Source organism: Osmerus eperlanus, chromosome 2 (assembly GCF_963692335.1).
Source record: "Osmerus eperlanus chromosome 2, fOsmEpe2.1, whole genome shotgun sequence".
Lineage (NCBI taxonomy): Eukaryota > Metazoa > Chordata > Actinopteri > Osmeriformes > Osmeridae > Osmerus > Osmerus eperlanus.
In genome coordinates, this window is record NC_085019.1 from 23,997,554 (window position 1) to 24,015,935 (window position 18,382).

The 18,382-nt window shown below is 54.9% G+C and overlaps 1 protein-coding gene across 1 annotated transcript in view; it reads left to right on the forward strand.

The window, feature by feature from the left end:
- The window catches only part of shank1 (SH3 and multiple ankyrin repeat domains 1), a 32,563-nt gene that overhangs the window by 10,789 nt on the left and 3,392 nt on the right, over positions 1-18,382 (forward strand). The window contains 11 exon segments of the mRNA XM_062484185.1: positions 10,035-10,117; positions 10,194-10,318; positions 10,736-10,822; positions 10,824-10,872; positions 11,064-11,144; positions 14,060-14,068; positions 14,471-14,497; positions 14,621-14,677; positions 14,905-15,014; positions 15,482-15,602; positions 16,259-18,381. Of these exon segments, the coding sequence (XP_062340169.1) occupies positions 10,035-10,117; positions 10,194-10,318; positions 10,736-10,822; positions 10,824-10,872; positions 11,064-11,144; positions 14,060-14,068; positions 14,471-14,497; positions 14,621-14,677; positions 14,905-15,014; positions 15,482-15,602; positions 16,259-18,381 (2,872 nt within the window).

Here is an 18,382-nt window from a genome sequence, read left to right on the forward strand (position 1 = left end):
TGTCACTGAATTGCTTCCATAGTGATATACTGTGACCTGGTTGGTTGATCTACTATGATTGGTTGGTGATACTGTGATTGGTTGGTGATACTGTGATTGGTTGGTGATCTACTGTGATTGGCTGCTTTGAGGTCTTCCTCACAGCGTACACCTACCCAGACTGCTCCATACTGGCTTCTCATTGGTTATGGTGACCAGTGACAGAGAGGGTTGTTATGGTGACCAGTGACAGAGGACCTGCATCAGTCATGGAGATGGGCTCATTTGTGAGATAACTGGACATGGCCTGAACAAAGAGGATTATTTACATAAATAATACATTCTTCTTTTCTGCTATACCCTCTCTTTTTCTCTCTCTCTTCACTAGCGCACACTCTCTCTCTCCCCTACACACACACACGCGTGCACACACTGCAGTACATGCATCATGGAAGAAAGTACCAGAGATTAACTTGTATTCAGAATACACTGGCTAACGTGTTCACGGTGACTGTACCCAGATCCGCCTGCACCATGGAGAAATCAACACATGTCATGGTATGTTGTCAAGGTCCTGATTAAACAGTCTGCTGTTTCTGCCTCCACCCCACCTTCCCTCTGACGGGGTTCAAAGCCCTAAGTGTCCATTCATCCACCATCCTCCCCTGCCTCTGCTCTCATCTCTCTGTTCTTGGCGTCGACGCCACAGCGCCTCTCCCTCTCTCCATCCCTCCCTCTCTCTTTTTATTCATCACCGTTTCACTAACCCCCCTGTACTTTTTAATTTTCTCTCCATCACCCTCTCTCCCCTGTGGAGTCTCCATCTGGAGGTCAGGCAGTGAAGGGCACTCCAGAAGGAAGGAGAGGGGGATGAGAAGAGGAGGAGAGGGGGAGAGGATATGGAGATAAGGAGAGGAATGGAGAGGAGAGGAGGGGGGGGTGAGGAGATGGAGATAAGGAGAGGAATGGAGAGGAAGAGAGGAGAGGGGGTGAGGAGATAAGGAGAGGAATGGAGAGGAGGAGAGGAGAGGGGGAGAGGAGAGGAGAAGGAGATGAGGGGGATGAGAAGAGAAGGACAGGAGAGGGGAAGAGGAGGAGAGGGGGATGAGGAGAATAGAGGAGAAGAGACAAAGGAGATTTTTCTGTTGTCAAAACTGGCCGATATGTGACAAAACTGAGAAAATAGCAAACAGCACTCTGTATTTCCATGTGTTTTCGCTCTCGTCCAGCTCCCGCTCTTGTCACACTTCTCTCCAATCCTCACCCCTCCTCCTCACCCTTCCTCCTCACCCCTCCTCCTCACCTCTCCTCCTCACCCCTCCTCCTCACCCCTCCTCCTCACCTCTCCTCATCACCTCTCCTCATCACCCCTCCTCCTCACCCCTCCTCCTCACCTCTCCTCCTCACCCCTCCTCCTAACCCCTCCTCCTCACCTCTCCTCCTCACCTCTCCTCCTCACCCCTCCTCCTCACCCCTCCTCCTCACCTCTCCTCCTCACCCCTCCTCCTCACCTCTCCTCCTCACCCCTCCTCCTCACCCCTCCTCCTCACCTCTCCTCCTCACCCCTCCTCCTCACCTCTCCTCCTCACCTCTCCTCCTCACCCCTCCTCATCACCCTCCTCCTCACCTCTCCTCCTCACCCCTCCTCCTCACCCCTCCTCCTCACCCCTCCTCCTCACCCCTCCTCCTCACCTCTCCTCCTCACCTCTCCTCCTCACCTCTCCTCATCACCCCTCCTCCTCTCCTCTCCTCCTCACCCCTCCTCCTCTCCCCTCCTCCCTTCCCTTCCCTTCCTCTCCTCCTCTCCTCTCCTCCTCTCCTCCTCTCCTCTCCTCCTCTCCTCCTCTCCTCCTCTCCTCCTTTCCTCTCCTCCTCTCCTCTCCTCCTTTCCTCTCCTCTTCTCCTCCTATCCACGTCATGTTCCTGTGTTCAGTTTCCGTCTGTGGTGCTGCTCCCCTACTGCCAAAGGAACACTTTTGGGGCAACGGGCTGTGAAATAGGGACAAGGAGGCAAACTCACACACACACACACACACACACACACACACACACACACACACAAACACATTCACACACTCATACATGCAAAGAAACACACATGAAAACACAAACACACAAACACATTCTGGCAAAGCCGGAATGTAGCTGTAGATGCACATCAGTATACATGTAAAGCAAAGAGCTTTCTTTTGTAAATGTATAGATGCGCATACACAAACACACACATGCATTTAAGCACACACACATTAACATAAACACACATGACCACACACACACCTTCTGTTAGCATTGACCCCCCCTCCCCCACCCTGTCTCTCCCCCTTGCTCTCATCCACACACACTGTACAGTAGATTCACAGCAGTACAGCTCAACATGCAGCAGAGAAGCGAGGAGAAGAGAGGGAGGGAAGGAGAGACTGGACGACAGCAGGGAAAGGCACCGAAAGCAGAGAGAGAAGAGGGTGAGGGGGAATGACTGGGAGGGAGGCAGAGAGAGGCAGAGAGAGAGAAGGAGGAAGGAGGGAAGGAGGGAGAGGGAAGGAGGGAGGGACAGCCGACACAAGACAACATCGACAGACATCGGAAGAGGTTCTGACAGAGATGATGTGAGTGCATATTCAGAGAGCCTCTCTCCCCCCATCTCTCTCTCTCTCTCTCTCTCTCTCTCTCTCTCTCTCTCTCTCTCTCTCTCTCTCTCTCTCCTCTCTCTCCCTCTCTCCCTCTCTCCTCTCTCTCCTCCCTCCACTGCTCATCCACAGCGGTTGTTCCTTCTTCCTGTGTGCGTTGACGCGTCTCCCTCCACCCATGTCCCTCGCTAACCCTTTCATTCATGCCTTCCGTTTTGTTTACAGAGAATGTGAGAGGAAACAGGAGAGAGGGGAGGGTTAGTGTGTGTGTGCATGTGTGTGCATGTGTGTGCGTGTGTGTTACATGGCCATGAGGAGAGGGTAATGTGGGTGGTTAAGGATGATGTTTGGTCATTGAGAGAGGCAGAATGATGGTGATTCAGAACAGACGTGAGGGACTGTGCAGGGCAGCATAGGCAGGGCGGCAGAGGCAGGGCGGCAGAGGCAGGGCGGCAGAGGCAGGGCGGCAGAGGCAGGGCGGCAGAGGCAGGGCAGCAGAGGCAGGGCAGCAGAGGCAGGGCCACACCACACACCTGCCCTCAACCTGCATGCTGCCACTTTTATGAATGAGAAATCAGTGAAAGACAGCGTGTGTCTGAGAGACAGGTACTTGTGTCTGTGTGTGCCCATTCTGGCTTGTGCTTGTCTGTGGGCTCATTGTACTGTTTGTGTGTGTGTGCCTCTTCATGTTCGGCTTGTGTGTGGAATAGTCAAATGCTCTTCAAACCAATCACCCCTCACCTCTCCTGCTCCCCTTTCTCAAAATTACCTCATTTCTCTCCTTTTTATGCAAAACCACCTCGCTCCCCCTCCCCCCTCCCTACCACACTCCCTCCACACTCCTTCTCTCTCTCTCTGTGTCGCAGTCACAGTGAACCATCTCCATCTCTCTCACTCCCTCTCCCTCTCTCTTTCTCTGTCTTAAGCATGAAGGGGCCGGGAGAGCTAGGCCCGCTTTCTGTCTCTCTCTCTCTCCTCCTCTCTCTCCTCCTCTCTCTCCTCCTCTCTCTCCGTCTCTCTCTCCTCCTCCTCTCCTCCCCTAGCGCGGCTCGCGCTAGCTGCTCTCTCGCTGGAAGACGAGAAGGAGGAGGAGGAGGAGGAGGGGGAAATGGCAATGGGGGGATGCGACGAAGAGGATCTCTCCCTCTCCCTCTCCCTCTCTTCTTCCTGGCCGTCGCTAGGCCCCGTCAATAGGAGCGTCTGGTTCATTTACAGGTACGGTCGGCTTTTGTTTGCGACGGCTCGGAGGGGTGGAGGAATGGCGAGAGAGGGAGAGGGGAGAGGAGGAAGGGGCGAGAGGCATGCCGGGGGGAGAGTGATACTCGCGCGTGGATGGCAGGATGGAGTGATTAGGAGGACTGATAGAGAGGGGAGAGGGGATGTGTTGCAATGCCTGAGCCTGCTCCTCAGTGTGTGTCGGTGTGTGTGTGCGTGAGAGGAGGATGATGAGGATGTTAAGTCCGGTGTGTTAGCAGCATGTCTGTGTCTTCATGTCCGACTGCCTCTCTGAATGCTTCCCTTCAGAAGCAGCACTGACACGAGTGATTGCTGCTGTTCTAGGGATGTCAATGCTGTGTGTCCGTGTGTGTGTTTTCTGTTAGTGCGTGTGTGTGTTTTCTGATAGTGCGTGTGTGTGTTTTCTGTTAGTGCGTGTGTAGGTCTAGATGTTTGTGCGTTCGTCTGGGAGCATTTTTTACAGTAATCTGCAACAAGCTGTAACTAGCATCTTTATTGTGTTGTCATCTAGTGTATAGTGTACCTGCGCTTTGTGTTGTGTTTACCTATCCTGTGTGTGTGCGTGTGCGTGTGTGTGTGTGTGTGTGTGAACACGGCTCAGCTGAGGGAAGCAGAGAACATGACACGGCTTGTCATGTAAAGCTCATCTCCTTCTGGCAGATCGGGGTGATCGGGACAAGCTTGTCAAGATGCTGCTGTTGTGTTGGTTTTCCATGTTAGATGTGTGTGTGGTGTGTGTGTGTTCTATGACACATATGACTTCCTAAAGACAGTAATATAATTGTTGGATTCAAAGAAGCATCTAAAATGTGTGTTTGAGAGAGACTAGTGACATCACAGTGGGGTGACAGTGTTTGTGACATCACAGTGGGTGACATCACAGTGGGTGACATCACAGTGGGTGACAGAGTGAGTGACATCACAGTGGGTTACAGGGTGAGTGACATCACAGTGGGTGACATCACAGTGGGTGACAGGGTGTGTGACATCACAGTGGGTTACAGTGGAGTTAGGGTTAGTACAGGCATCCGTTGGCTGGAGCCTGGAGAATTAGGACCATGTCATATCATGTCTGTGTGGAGCCATATGCTGTTTCTCAGCAGCACTGTTCACACTTACTCTACACACACACAAACACACACACACATACACGCACACATACACACACGCATAAGGCAGAGACAGGTTGTGATGGCCATGCTCTCATGTTGGGGAGTAACTGTGTCCTGGTGAGTTGCCATGACAGTGGAGAGGAGTGCAGCAGCAGGAGGAGGAGGGGGATGCGGGTGTTTGTGTGTGTGTGCACACTCAGTCACTGAGAACATTTGAAGAAGCAGCTGGGGAGTAAAAATGGAGGGAAGGAGGAGATGAGAAGCATTAGTGATGGTCGAGTCTCCAGCCCAGCTTGTTACCCCGGGGGTGGGTTACCCTGGGGTGGGTTACCCTGAGGGTGGGTTACCCCGGGGGTGTTTAAATGATCAACCCCCTGGCTAGCTGGCTAAATGACACAGAGAGAGAGAGAGAGAGAGAGAGAGAGAGAGAGAGAGAGAGAGAGAGAGAGAGAGAGAGAGAGAGAGAGAGAGGATGAACAGATGGAGTGGGCTGGGACTGAAAGGTGTACAGTGGGATTATCAGCATGTGGTTACAGTAGCTATGTTACAGTAGCTATGTTACAGTGGAGACTGTATCAATACAGCTCTAGGCCACTGGCTGACTTGCTGACTGGCTGGCTAGCTGTAGTTACAGTAGCTGTGTTACTATGGAGACTCTGGCTGGCTAGCTGGCTGGCTGGCTGGCTAGCTGTAGTTACAGTAGCTGTGTTACTATGGATACTCTGGCTGGCTAGCTGGCTGGCTGGCTGGCTAGCTGTAGTTACAGTAGCTGTGTTACTATGGAGACTGGTTGGCTAGCTGGCAGGCTATCTCGCTATCTGGCTGGCTGTGTAGCTAGACTGACCCACAGAAAGAGTCAAAAACTGAATGTCCATGTGATGGCCAGTGGTCAGGAAGTTGTCTCGACGAGACCCTCGATGCACCAAACAGAGGAGTCAGCTCCAACGTGCAGCGTCCCTTCTGGGAACCCTCTCATGCCAGCTCCCTCATGTAGTTTGGTGATAGCAACTGGAATCATTAGTTTCTCTTGCTCATTATAGCTTATTTATTCATGAGGCTATTTCTGCAAAGCGGACAAACATAACCTATTTGCCATTTTCTCTCTATATTGACTCTACATATGAAGAATGTGATTTTCTTCTGTCGATGACTAATTCCATGTCATTAGATGGCCAAGCTTTGCATACGTTGGTCTCAAGCTTGGGCCTACACAAACTCCCTCAGTCCAGTTTCTGCTGTTGCTGAGGCAACCACCACTATCATATATAGCATCTTGTGAGAGAGGTTCTCAGCATCTTTGGGCAGCAGGGCTAAGTCCAGCGCCATCTTACCTGCCTCTCCCTGTGACACACACACATGCACATATACACACACACACATGCACATTTATGCACATGCACACACTCATGCACACGCACACATGCATGCACACACGCACATATACACGCACAAACACACAAGCACACACTCAATCACTCACATGCACGCACGCACACACACACACACACACACTCACTCACACACACACTTACAGCACCATCTGACAGCTGACTTCGGAAAGAGGACACAGGTAGTAGGAAGACAGGACGTTCGGGGGCAAGAGGGTGTGGTTTCATTCACAGGTTTAAAACATCTTCAAACATCCTCCTCATTCCAGCAGGCCTCTGATCCCCCCCACCCCCACTCCTCCCCCACCCTTCCCCACCCTTCCCCTCTCCTCCCCCACCCTTTCCCCTCTCCTCCCCCACCTTTCCCCTCTCCTCCCCCACCCTTCCCCTCTCCTCCCCCACCCTTCCCCTCTCCTCCCCCACCCTTCCCCTCTCCTCCCCCACCTTTCCCCTCTCCTCCCCCACCCTTCCCCTCTCCTCCCCCACCCTTCCCCTCTCCTCCCCCACCTTTCCCCTCTCCTCCCCCACCCTTCCCCTCTCCTCCCCCACCCTTCCCCTCTCCTCCCCCACCCTTCCCCTCTCCTCCCCCACCTTTCCCCTCTCCTCCCCCACCCTTCCCCTCTCCTCCCCCACCCTTCCCCTCTTCCTCCCCCACCTTTCCCCTCTCCTCCCCCACCTTTCCCCTCTCCTCCCCCACCTTTCCCCTCTCCTCCCCCACCCTTCCCCTCTCCTCCCCCACCCCCTGACTGAGGACTAAGTCTCCCTCCTGGTGCAGTGTGAATGTGCAGGGGTGAACGCCCTCTTCCCTCCCCTCGCTCTGTCTCTCTCTCCTCTTTCCCTTCATCTTTTCTCTCTCTCGTTTCTTTCCCCAATGTGTTCTTCTCTCTCACTCGGCGAGTCATCGTTCCTCTCCTCATCCTCCGAACCTTGCTGACTCTCTCTCTCCTCCTCTCTCCTCCTCTCTCCTCCTCCTCTCTCCTCATCCTCCTAACCTTGCTGACTCTCTCTCTCTCTCCTCCTCTCTCCTCCTCTGTCCTCATCCTCCTAACCTTGCTGACTCTCTCTCTCCTCCTCTCTCCTCCTCTCTCCTCCTCTGTCCTCATCCTCCTAACCTTGCTGACTCTCTCTCTCCTCCTCTCTCCTCCTCTCTCCTCCTCTCTCCTCCTCTCTCCTCCTCTCTCCTCCTCTCTCCTCATCCTCCTAACCTTGCTGACTCTCTCTCTCTCTCTCCTCCTCTCTCTCTCTCTCTCTCTCTCTCCTCCTCTCTCCTCCTCTCTCCTCCTCTCTCCTCATCCTCCTAACCTTGCTGACTCTCTCTCTCTCTCTCCTCCTCTCTCCTCCTCTCTCCTCATCCTCCTACCTTGCTGACTCTCTCTCTCTCTCTCCTCCTCTCTCCTCATCCTCCTAACCTTGCTGACTCCTCTCTCCTCCTCTCTACTCCTCTCCTCCTCCTCTCCACCTCTCTCCTCCTCTCTCCTCATCCTCCTAACCTTGCTGACTCTCTCTCTCCTCTCTCCTCCTCTCTCCTCATCCTCCTAACCTTGCTGACTCTCTCTCTCCTCCTCTCTACTCCTCTCTCCTCTTCTCTCCTCCTCTCTCCTCCTCTCTCCTCCTCTCTCCTCATCCTCCTAACCTTGCTGACTCTCTCTCTCCTCCTCTCTCCTCCTCTCTCCTCCTCTCTCCTCATCCTCCTAACCTTGCTGACTCTCTCTCTCTCTCTCTCTCTCTCTCTCTCTCCTCCTCTCTACTCCTCTCTCCTCCTCTCTCCTCATCCTCCTAACCTTGCTGACTCTCTCTCTCCTCCTCTCTTCCTCCTCTCTCCTCATCCTCCTAACCTTGCTGACTCTCTCTCTCTCCTCCTCTCTCCTCCTCTCTCCTCATCCTCCTAACCTTGCTGACTCTCTCCTCTCCTCCTCTCTCCTCCTCTCTCCTCCTCTGTCCTCATCCTCCTAACCTTGCTGACTCTCTCTCTCTCTCTCTCTCCTCTCTCCTCCTCTCCTCATCCTCCTAACCTTGCTGACTCTCTCTCTCCTCTCTCCTCCTCTCTCCTCCTCTCTCCTCCTCTCTCCTCCTCTCTCCTCCTCTGTCCTCATCCTCCTAACCTTGCTGACTCTCTCTCTCCTCCTCTCTCCTCCTCTCTCCTCCTCTCTCCTCCTCTGTCCTCATCCTCCTAACCTTGCTGACTCTCTCTCTCTCTCTCCTCTCTCCTCCTCTCCTCATCCTCCTAACCTTGCTGACTCTCTCTCTCCTCTCTTCTCCTCTCTCCTCATCCTCCTAACCTTGCTGACTCTCTCTCTCCTCCTCTCTACTCCTCTCTCCTCTTCTCTCCTCCTCTCTCCTCTCCTCTCTCCTCCTCTCTCCTCATCCTCCTAACCTTGCTGACTCTCTCTCTCTCCTCCTCTCTCCTCCTCTCTCCTCCTCTCTCCTCATCCTCCTAACCTTGCTGACTCTCTCTCTCTCTCTCTCTCTCTCTCTCTCTCTCTCTCCTCTCTACTCCTCTCTCCTCCTCTCTCCTCATCCTCCTAACCTTGCTGACTCTCTCTCTCCTCCTCTCTCCTCCTCTCTCCTCATCCTCCTAACCTTGCTGACTCTCTCTCTCTCCTCCTCTCTCCTCCTCTCTCCTCATCCTCCTAACCTTGCTGACTCTCTCTCTCCTCCTCTCTCCTCCTCTCTCCTCCTCTGTCCTCATCCTCCTAACCTTGCTGACTCTCTCTCTCTCTCTCTCTCCTCTCTCCTCCTCTCCTCATCCTCCTAACCTTGCTGACTCTCTCTCTCCTCCTCTCTCCTCCTCTCTCCTCCTCTCTCCTCCTCTCTCCTCCTCTCATCCTCCTCTGTCCTCATCCTCCTAACCTTGCTGACTCTCTCTCTCCTCCTCTCTCCTCCTCTCTCTCCCTCTCTCCTCCTATTCCATCCTACCTGTCATCCTCTCCTCATCCTCCTAACCTTGCTGACTCTCTCTCTCTCTCTCCTCTCTCCTCCTCTCATCATCCTCCTAACCTTGCTGACTCTCTCTCTCCTCCTCTCTCCTCCTCTCTCCTCATCCTCCTAACCTTGCTGACTCTCTCTCTCTCTCTCTCTCTCTCTCTCTCTCTCTCTCTCTCTCTCTCTCTCTCTCTCCTCTCTCTCTCTCCCTCTCTCTCCTCTCTCCTCTCTCCTCCTCTCCTCCTCTCTCCTCATCCTCCTAACCTTGCTGACTCTCTCTCTCTCTCTCTCTCTCTCTCTCTCCTCCTCTCTCTCCTCTCTCCTCATCCTCCTAACCTTGCTGACTCTCTCTCTCTCTCTCTCTCTCTCTCTCTCTCTCTCTCTCTACTCCTCTCTCCTCCTCTCCTCCTCATCTCCTAACCTTGCTGACTCTCTCTCTACTACCTCTCTCCTCCTCTCTCCTCCTCTCTCCTCCTCTCTCCTCATCCTCCTAACCTTGCTGACTCTCTCTCTACTCCTCTCTCCTCCTCTCTCCTCCTCTCTCCTCCTCTCTCCTCCTCTCTCCTCATCCTCCTAACCTTGCTGACTCTCTCTCTCCTCCTCTCTTTCCTCCTCTCTCCTAGTGACTCTCTCGATCCTCTCTCTCCCCTCTTTCCCCCTCCCCTCTCTCCTAGTGACTCTCTCCCTCTCTCCTAGTGACTCTCTCCCCTCTTTCCTAGTGACTCTCTCCCCTCCCCTCTCTCCTAGTGACTCTCTCCCCTCTCTCCTAGTGACTACATCATAAAGGAGAAGACAGTTCTTCTGCAGAAAAGAGACAGCGAGGGGTTTGGCTTCGTCCTGCGAGGGGCCAAGGGTGAGGAAACGTGCTTCGGCCCAGCGTGACCCTGACCCCTGACCCCTGACCCCTGACCCTGTGTCTCTGTCTGCAGCCCAGACCCCCATTGAGGAGTTCACCCCCACCCCGGCCTTCCCTGCGCTGCAGTACCTGGAGTCTGTGGATGAGGGAGGTGTGGCCTGGAGGGCTGGTCTGCGGATGGGGGACTTCCTCATTGAGGTCTGTGAGGTCTTGAGGCTGGCGCAAGCCAGGAACTGTGCTGTACATGCCGTCTCAACCCACTACTACGCCTTACTCTGCTGTACCTCTCTCTCTCTCTCTGTATCTCTATTTCTCTGTCACTCTCTCTTTCTCTCTCTCTTTCTCTCTGTCTCTCTCTCTTTCTCTGTCTCTCTCTCTGTCTCTCTCTTTCTCTGTCTCTCTCTCTGTCTCTCTCTCTTTCTCTGTCTCTCTCTCTGTCTCTCTCTCTGTCTCTCCCTCTCACTATCTGTCTTTTTCCCTACCCTCTCTCTCTCTCTCTCATTCTCTCTATGTCTCTCTCTCTGTCTCTCCCTTTCTCTGTCTCACACTCTCTCCCCCCCACACTCTCCCCCTCCCCGCCCCCCTCTCCCCCCCCTCTCTCGCCCCTCTCTCCAGGTGAATGGTCAGAACGTGGTGAAGGTGGGCCACAGGCAGGTGGTCAACATGATCAGACAGGGCGGCAACAGCCTCATGGTTAAGGTTTGTCATGGTGACCCGCAATCCCGACATGGAAGAAGGCTCCAGAAAGAAAGGTAAGACAAAGTTCAGAGTCATAGGAACGATGAAGATGATGATAAGGAGGAGGAGGAGTTGTTGAAGGGATGTTAGGATGAGGTGAGGATGAGGTGAGGATGAGGTTAGGATGAGGTGAGGATGAGGTGAGGATGAGGATGAGGATGATGATGATGACTTTACTCTTTTTCCTTTACTCTTTTTCCAACAGTCCCTCAGCAGAGCAAGAGACTCAGCACTCCGGCCATCGCCCTGCGCTCCAAGTCTATGACATCAGAGCTGGAGGAGATGGGTAAGACTGCTGGGGGAGAGGGGAGGATACTGGTAGTAACCAGGCAGAGAGCTTGGACTTGAGGCAGGAGTAGAGGCAGAAGTACAGGCAGGAGTGGAGGCAGAAGTACAGGCAGGAGTAGAGGCAGAAGTACAGGCAGGAGTAGAGGCAGAAGTACAGGCAGGAGTGGAGGCAGAAGTACAGGCAGGAGTAGAGGCAGAAGTACAGGCAGGAGTAGAGGCAGAAGTACAGGCAGGAGTAGAGGCAGAAGTACAGGCAGGAGTAGAGGCAGAAGTACAGGCAGGAGTAGAGGCAGAAGTACAGGCAGGAGTAGAGGCAGAAGTACAGGCAGGAGTAGAGGCAGAAGTACAGGCAGGAGTAGAGGCAGAAGTACAGGCAGGAGTAGAGGCAGAAGTACAGGCAGGAGTAGAGGCAGAAGTACAGGCAGGAGTAGAGGCAGAGGGCCAGAGGGGGGGGGGGGGGCAACCATAGATGACGGTCTCAATGCATTTCACTGCTCTTTCAGAGGTTCCACACTGTCACTTCCAGCACCCCCACTACAGGTAATCCACCTCCTGACCCCTCCCACTCTCCGCCCTGTCGCCCTGCCCACCCCCTTCAACCCCTGTGCCCCCTGCACCCCTAGCCCCCAGCTCTAACCCCCCACACCGCCCTGTCGCCCTGCCCACCCCCTTCAACCCCTGTGCCCCCTGCAGCCCTAGCCCCCAGCTCTAACCCCCCACACCGCCCTCCGCCCCGCACAGGCTCTCCTCTTCAGAGACTCACCCCGGAGAGTTTGTGTTGCCAAGGTAACACTGCAGGGGGGTGGGCGTCGCTCGGAGGGAGATTGTGGCGGCTGCTGCTGTCTGTGCTGAGCATGCTCAGTGAGGAGGGATGATTTATGAGGAGAGACAGGTGCTCTGGGGCTCAACGTCCAGACTCTGGTTTCTCTGGTCTCTCTGGTCCCTCTGATCTCTTTGGTCTTTCTGGCCTCTCTCTGGTCTGTCTGGTCTCTCTCTGGTCTCTGTGGTCTCACTCTGGTCTCTCTCTGGTCCCTCTGGGCTCTCTGGTCTCTCTGGTCTCTCTGGTCTGTCTGGTCCCTCTCTGGTCTCTCTTGCCCACCTCCTCTGTCTGAGCCAGCCCTCCCCAGCCCTCTGAGACAGCATGAGCACCCAGACCCCCCCCACCCCCCACAGGCACAACCTAAACCTGACCCCACCCACACCTGTAAACCAGTGACCACCCCCCCTCCCCTCGTTTACCCAATTTAACTTTGCACCCCGACATAGACACCACATTACCACACCCTGATGCAGACCTAGGAAATTAATACTTTCATACTTCCGTAATCTACTCAATGACGCCAGCCAATACAATATTATAATAGACCTTCACCAACACACAAGACAAACATCCTGACATCTCACCAGCTCGTACAGCAGGGTACCAGCTCGTACAGCAGGGTACCAGCTCATACAGCAGGGTACCAGCTCGTACAGCAGGGTACCACCTCGTACAGCAGGTACCACCTCGTACAGCAGGTACCAGCTCATACAGCAGGGTACCAGCTCGTACAGCAGGGTACCACCTCGTACAGTAGGTACCAGCTCGTACAGCAGGGTACCAGCTCATACAGCAGGGTACCACCTCGTACAGCAGGTACCAGCTCGTACAGCAGGTACCAGCTCATACAGCAGGGTACCACCTCGTACAGCATCTACCACCTCGTACAGCAGGTACCAGCTCGTACAGCAGGGTACCACCTCGTACAGCAGGTACCAGCTCGTACAGCAGGGTACCAGCTCGTACAGCAGGGTACCACCTCGTACAGCAGGTACCAGCTCGTACAGCAGGGTACCAGCTCGTACAGCAGGTACCAGCTCGTACAGCAGGTACCAGCTCGTACAGCAGGTACCAGCTCGTACAGCAGGTCACACTGCAGTTCAGAGAAAGCAGGAACATGATTATCATATACCACCCCGCCTCATTTCATCATTAAGGTTTTACAGTCCTGTCGTATCTAAACAATGACATAATTTAAAATAATTAGGAAGTTGTTGAGGAGAATACTGGTTCATACTTGCTCCACAGTTTCAAGCTCTTCACTTATGTATAAGCTTGTTAAACCCTGTTCCCTCACGCATCCTAATGGAAGATGCAACTAGACAATACCCCCCTCACTACCTCCTAATCTCTCTCCAAGATAACTGAAACTTCCATTACTGGCGCAGAGGAACACTGAACCCTCAACCAAAGCATAATAGTTAGAACGAAGAAACAGAATAATTAGTTTCTCTCAAGGAAGAGATAATCAGTTTGGGTAAACAATGCAAAACAATAAAATGTGAAATGCCATTGTCATCTCAATTACAACCACTCCACACTCTACACAAACAGCCCCTGTGTTTTAGGTATGAAGGGCTGTTGGACCCAGTAAAGCAAAGCTCTGAATATCCATAATAATATGGATATATCTGATATATATAATAATATATATCTGGATATATCCATCCATAGTTAGAGGGGATCTCTCCCTGTGTCAGTCCATAGTTAGAGGGGATCTCTCCCTGTGTCAGTCCATAGTTAGAGGGGATCTCTCCCTGTGTCAGTCCATAGTTAGAGGGGATCTCTCCCTGTGTCAGTCCATAGTTAGAGGGGATCTCTCCCTGTGTCAGTCCATAGTTAGAGGGGATCTCTCCCTGTGTCAGTCCATAGTTAGAGGGGATCTCTCCCTGTGTCAGTCCATAGTTAGAGGTGATCTCTCCCTGTGTGTCAGTCCATAGTTAGAGGGGATCTCTCCCTGTGTCAGTCCATAGTTAGAGGTGATCTCTCCCTGTGTGTCAGTCCATAGTTAGAGGGGATCTCTCCCTGTGTTTCTGCATGTTTTAACCACTAACTCTGAGCTTCCTCCTCTCTGCTCCTCCTGCCTGATGCAGTGGAGAGAGGTGAGACACATCTTCAGACTGTGCGTGTGTGTGTGTGTGCTCGTGTGTGCGCGTGTGTGCTTGAGTGTGTGTGCTCGTGTGTGCGCGTGTGTGTGTGCTCTTGTGTTAATGTGTGTGTGTGTGTGTGCTCGTGTGTGCGCGTGCGTGTGTGTTAATGTGTGTGTGTGTGTGCCCGGGTACATGCATTTGCATGTTGCATGTAGTATTGATGTAGGTTTCTGTGCGCGTGTTTCTCGTCTTATTGAAAGGACTGCTATGTGTGTGGGTGTCTGGTTTCTATATCAGTTGGAAGCATGGAGGGCAGAGACAACTCATTGGCATATATGGTTGTTATTCACTGTGTTGAGGAGATTGCAGTTGCTCATGTACAAAATCTTAAGTATCATTTCATCTCCCTTTAAGCTGCTACCCCTTGGAAAAAAAAATCAGGTGAGACATCATTATTATAGATTATAGATATCTAGTTATTTAGATCTTGTAGTTTATAGAGATCTAGTTATTTCAGATCTACTTATTCACTCACTTACACTTCTCTCTTATGTGTCTCCTCAGAATTTGAATCTTCACAAGTTACAGAGAAGAAGAGGACAGTTTATCAGATGGCTCTGAGTAAGAATGTTTACAGTAGATCCTCTTACACTAAGAATGTTTACAGTAGATCTTCCCAGAGTAAGAATGTTTACAGTAGATCTTCTCAGAGTAAGAATGTTTACAGTAGATCTTCTCAGAGTAAGAATGTTTACAGTAGATCTTCTCAGACTGCGCATCAAACAACAGCCTGCCCTCCCCCCCCTCCCTTCCATCTCTCCCTCCCCCCCCGCCCCCTCCCCCCTCAGATAAACTAGATGAGATCCTTGCAGCTGCTCAGCAGACAATCAGCACCAACGAGGGGTCTCGGGCTCAAGCTCCTAAACGAGACAGGGGGCGGGGCCTTTACAGCAACGAGGTGGGTGTGGTCAGAGAGCCCTGCATCTGTGTGTGTGTGTGTACTTGAGTCCATATCTGTGTGTTTGTGTGTATATATGTGTATCTGTGTGTGTGTGTATCTATGTGTGTGTGTATCTGTGTGTGTGTGTGTGTTGCGCTTGTGTTCACTGGTGCGATTCACCTGTCACAAGGTTGAGAGGAACAGTTTGTCCAGTTGTGTTCCTATGGTAACACCCTCACATTTACGCGATGCACAGTTTAGGGAGAGTTTGATTAAACACTAGCACAAACAGCTTCTTATTTAACTACCCAACTACAGCACTGCACTGCTCCAAAAAAGCCATTATGCTCACTGGCTGGGGCATGAATAATGTAATGATTGTAATGCATTGACCTGCCATCTGTAGTGTTATGACTCAGTTAAACTATACCATCCTCCTAAAGCTGGTTTCCTGTCCTCTGTCTCACCTTGTATTCACTGTACAGCCAAGTTACGACCAATCAGGGATGGGGATGGTGTCGTCAGGGGCGGGGCTTGGCTACGATCGCTCCCAGTACGTATCAGGCCATGCCCCTCCTCATGGGATGCTGAGACAGAAATCCATTGGTGAGTCTGCCTGCCTGCCTGCCTGCCTGCCTGCCTGCCTGCCTGCCTGCCTGCATGTCTGTCTGTCTGTCTGTCTGTCTGTCTGCATGTCTGTCTGCATGTCTGTCTGTCTGTCTGCATGTCTGTCTGCATGTCTGCCTGTATGTCTGCATGTCTGCCTGCATGTCTGCCTGTCTGCCTGCCTGTCTGTCTGTCTGTCAGCATGTCTGTCTGCATGTCTGTCTGCATGCCTGCCTGTGTGTCTGTCTGCCTGTCTGTCTGTCTGTCTGTCTGTCTGCCTGTCCGGCCCCAAACCCCATTTATCTTGATCTGTTGCTAGAGTTAGAAGAGTGTCTTGCTGGTGGTCTACAGAGAAAACACAGAATGTCTTCAGATGACCCTTGACCCACAGTGATAGTTGCGACAGGACAAACCACCGTCTAACTGACCAATGGGAGGGCAGGATGACCAGGAAGCAGCCATCTGGTCACCAGCTCTCATGTGCTGTAGTTAAGACTTCCTGTTCTTCACAGTAGATATCTGACTGTACTCCTCTGTCATTCATGCTTCTGTACCTCAATGTCTCTTCTTTCTCTCCCCTCTCTCTCCATCTCTCTCTCCCTTTTTCTCTCCCCCTCCCCCTTCCTCTCCCTCTCTGGGGTATCTGTGTATCTCAGGGGTGCCTGAAGAGGAGAAGCAGTACCTCAATCCTCCGTCCGTGAAGTTCGCTCGCAGCCTCTCTGTCCCCGGCCCAGACGACATCCCCCCGCCTCCCACCACCGCCCCCCCCGACCCCCCCTTCTCCTCCGCCCCCCCACTGGGCTGGCGGGGCAAGTCTTCCCAGCAGCCCTCCGTGTCCACCTCCACCTCCAGCTCCGCCCACTACCAGCTCTACTCCCAGTCCGTCCACTTCACCCAGGGGGGCCAGGAGAGGGCTGGGGGGCCCAACGCTGCCCCCGGTGGCGGGGGAGGGCCGGAGCACGCGCCCAACTACTCGCACGCCTCCGCCCAGAGCAGGACCGCCTCCAGGAAGGGGGGCTACCCCCCGGGGGACCCTGCCGGGGGCGGGGCTAAGTCCGGCGGGATGAGGAGGGGCCACAGCAATGCCGTCCCCCCCTCCGGCGTTACCGCAGCGACGCCCCAGCAGCAACAGCTGGGCTCCCAGAACCAGGCCCAGCAGCCAGTGCGGGGGGCCGGGGGGGCTCCCAAAGGGGGGGCCCGGAGGGGCAAGGGCCCCCTGGTGAAGCAGTCAAAGGTGGAGGACCTGCGAGGGGGCCAGGGCACCGTGGGGGGGAAGGTGCCCATGGAAAAGAGCTCCATCCCCATTCCGACTATCATCGTCAAGGCCCCCTCCACCAGCAGCAGCGGCCGCAGCAGCCAGGGCAGCAGCGTGGAGGCAGAGCACCCCTCAGCCGGGGAGACCGAGGGGGCCAAGACCCCCCACGGACCCCCTCCGTCCACCCCGGCCCCCCAGCCCCCTGCCCCCCCATCTGTTCCCGCCCCCCCGCCCCCCTCGCTGCGCTCCCAGGAGAACCTGGACTTCACCAGCCAGTTCGGCGCCGCCATCGTGGGCGCGGCTCGACGCGATCGAGAACGCTTCCACGAGGCCCGCCGGAGGAGCGCCTCCTTCTTCATGTCTGCCGAGGAGGAGTTGGGGCCGGGGGAAGGAGGAGGAGGTGGGGGAGCAGGAGGGGGGTCCAGGATGCAGGCCTCCCAGCAGCTGAGTGCCCAGTCCGGGGTTCCCCCCCCTCGCCTGCGCCCCTCCAAGTCCATCGACGAGGGCATGTTCTCCGGAGACACCTTCATCCACCACACTCGCAGCATGCCCCCTGCCTTCGGCCTGCCCGAGTACTCCTCCCCCGCCCCCGACTACCAGCCCAAGTCCGTGCCCCCCGACTTCTACGGCGCGGGGGTGGGCTCCGCCCCAGCGTCCGGGGCAGGCCGGCAGCCCTCATCCGCCACCACCTTCATCCACCCTCTGACAGGTAAGGTCCTGGACCCCTCGTCCCCCCTGGGCCTGGCCCTGGCCGCCAGGGAGCGAGCGCTGAGGGACGACGGGCGGATGAGGAGGGAGAGAGGGGCGGAGCCTCACTTCAGCCGGCAGATGTCCAGCGTGGGGGCGTTTCCCTCCTCCACCTCTGCCCCGCCCGCCTCCTCCATGGCCGGGTCCAGCTCCTCCTACCTGGTCACCTCCTCCTCGCTGGCCGCCACCACGCCCACCGTGGGCCGCCCACCCTCGCCCAGGATCCTGCGGGGGGCCGGGGGGGTCTGGGGGGAGGAAGCGGGCGTGGGGGAGCGGGAGAGGGAGGGCGGAGGGGCGAGGGAGGGGCTGAGGGTAAGGTTTTCCGAAGACAAGACCGTTCACACCCACCACTACCAGCCCAGCCACAAGGAGAGGGAGAGAGACAGGTCCAGGGAGAGGGACAGGTCCAGGGAGAGGGAGGGGTACAGCAGGAAGGTGGAGCAGCCAGCCCCCGCCCAGCCCCCCTCCCAGCAGCCTCGCCGCCCCTCCTTCCTGAGGATGGAGAGCGATGCAGGCTCCTACGTCCTGTCCCTCACCCCTCCATCCCCCCCGTCTACAGCCCCCGCCCCCCCCCACACTCAGGGGGGAGGGGGGTCGGGGGGGAGTGGAATGATGGTCCTCCCCCCTCCGGCCCCCTCGGTCGATGCGGATGATGAGTTTGTCTACGCGGACCCTCTGCCCCCTCCTCTACAGTTTGCTAACAGCTTCGACAGAGGCCTTGCGGGGACCTCAGGGTACCCGCGCCAGCAGCGCCAGCCGGCCGCCCCGCCCCCGCCCC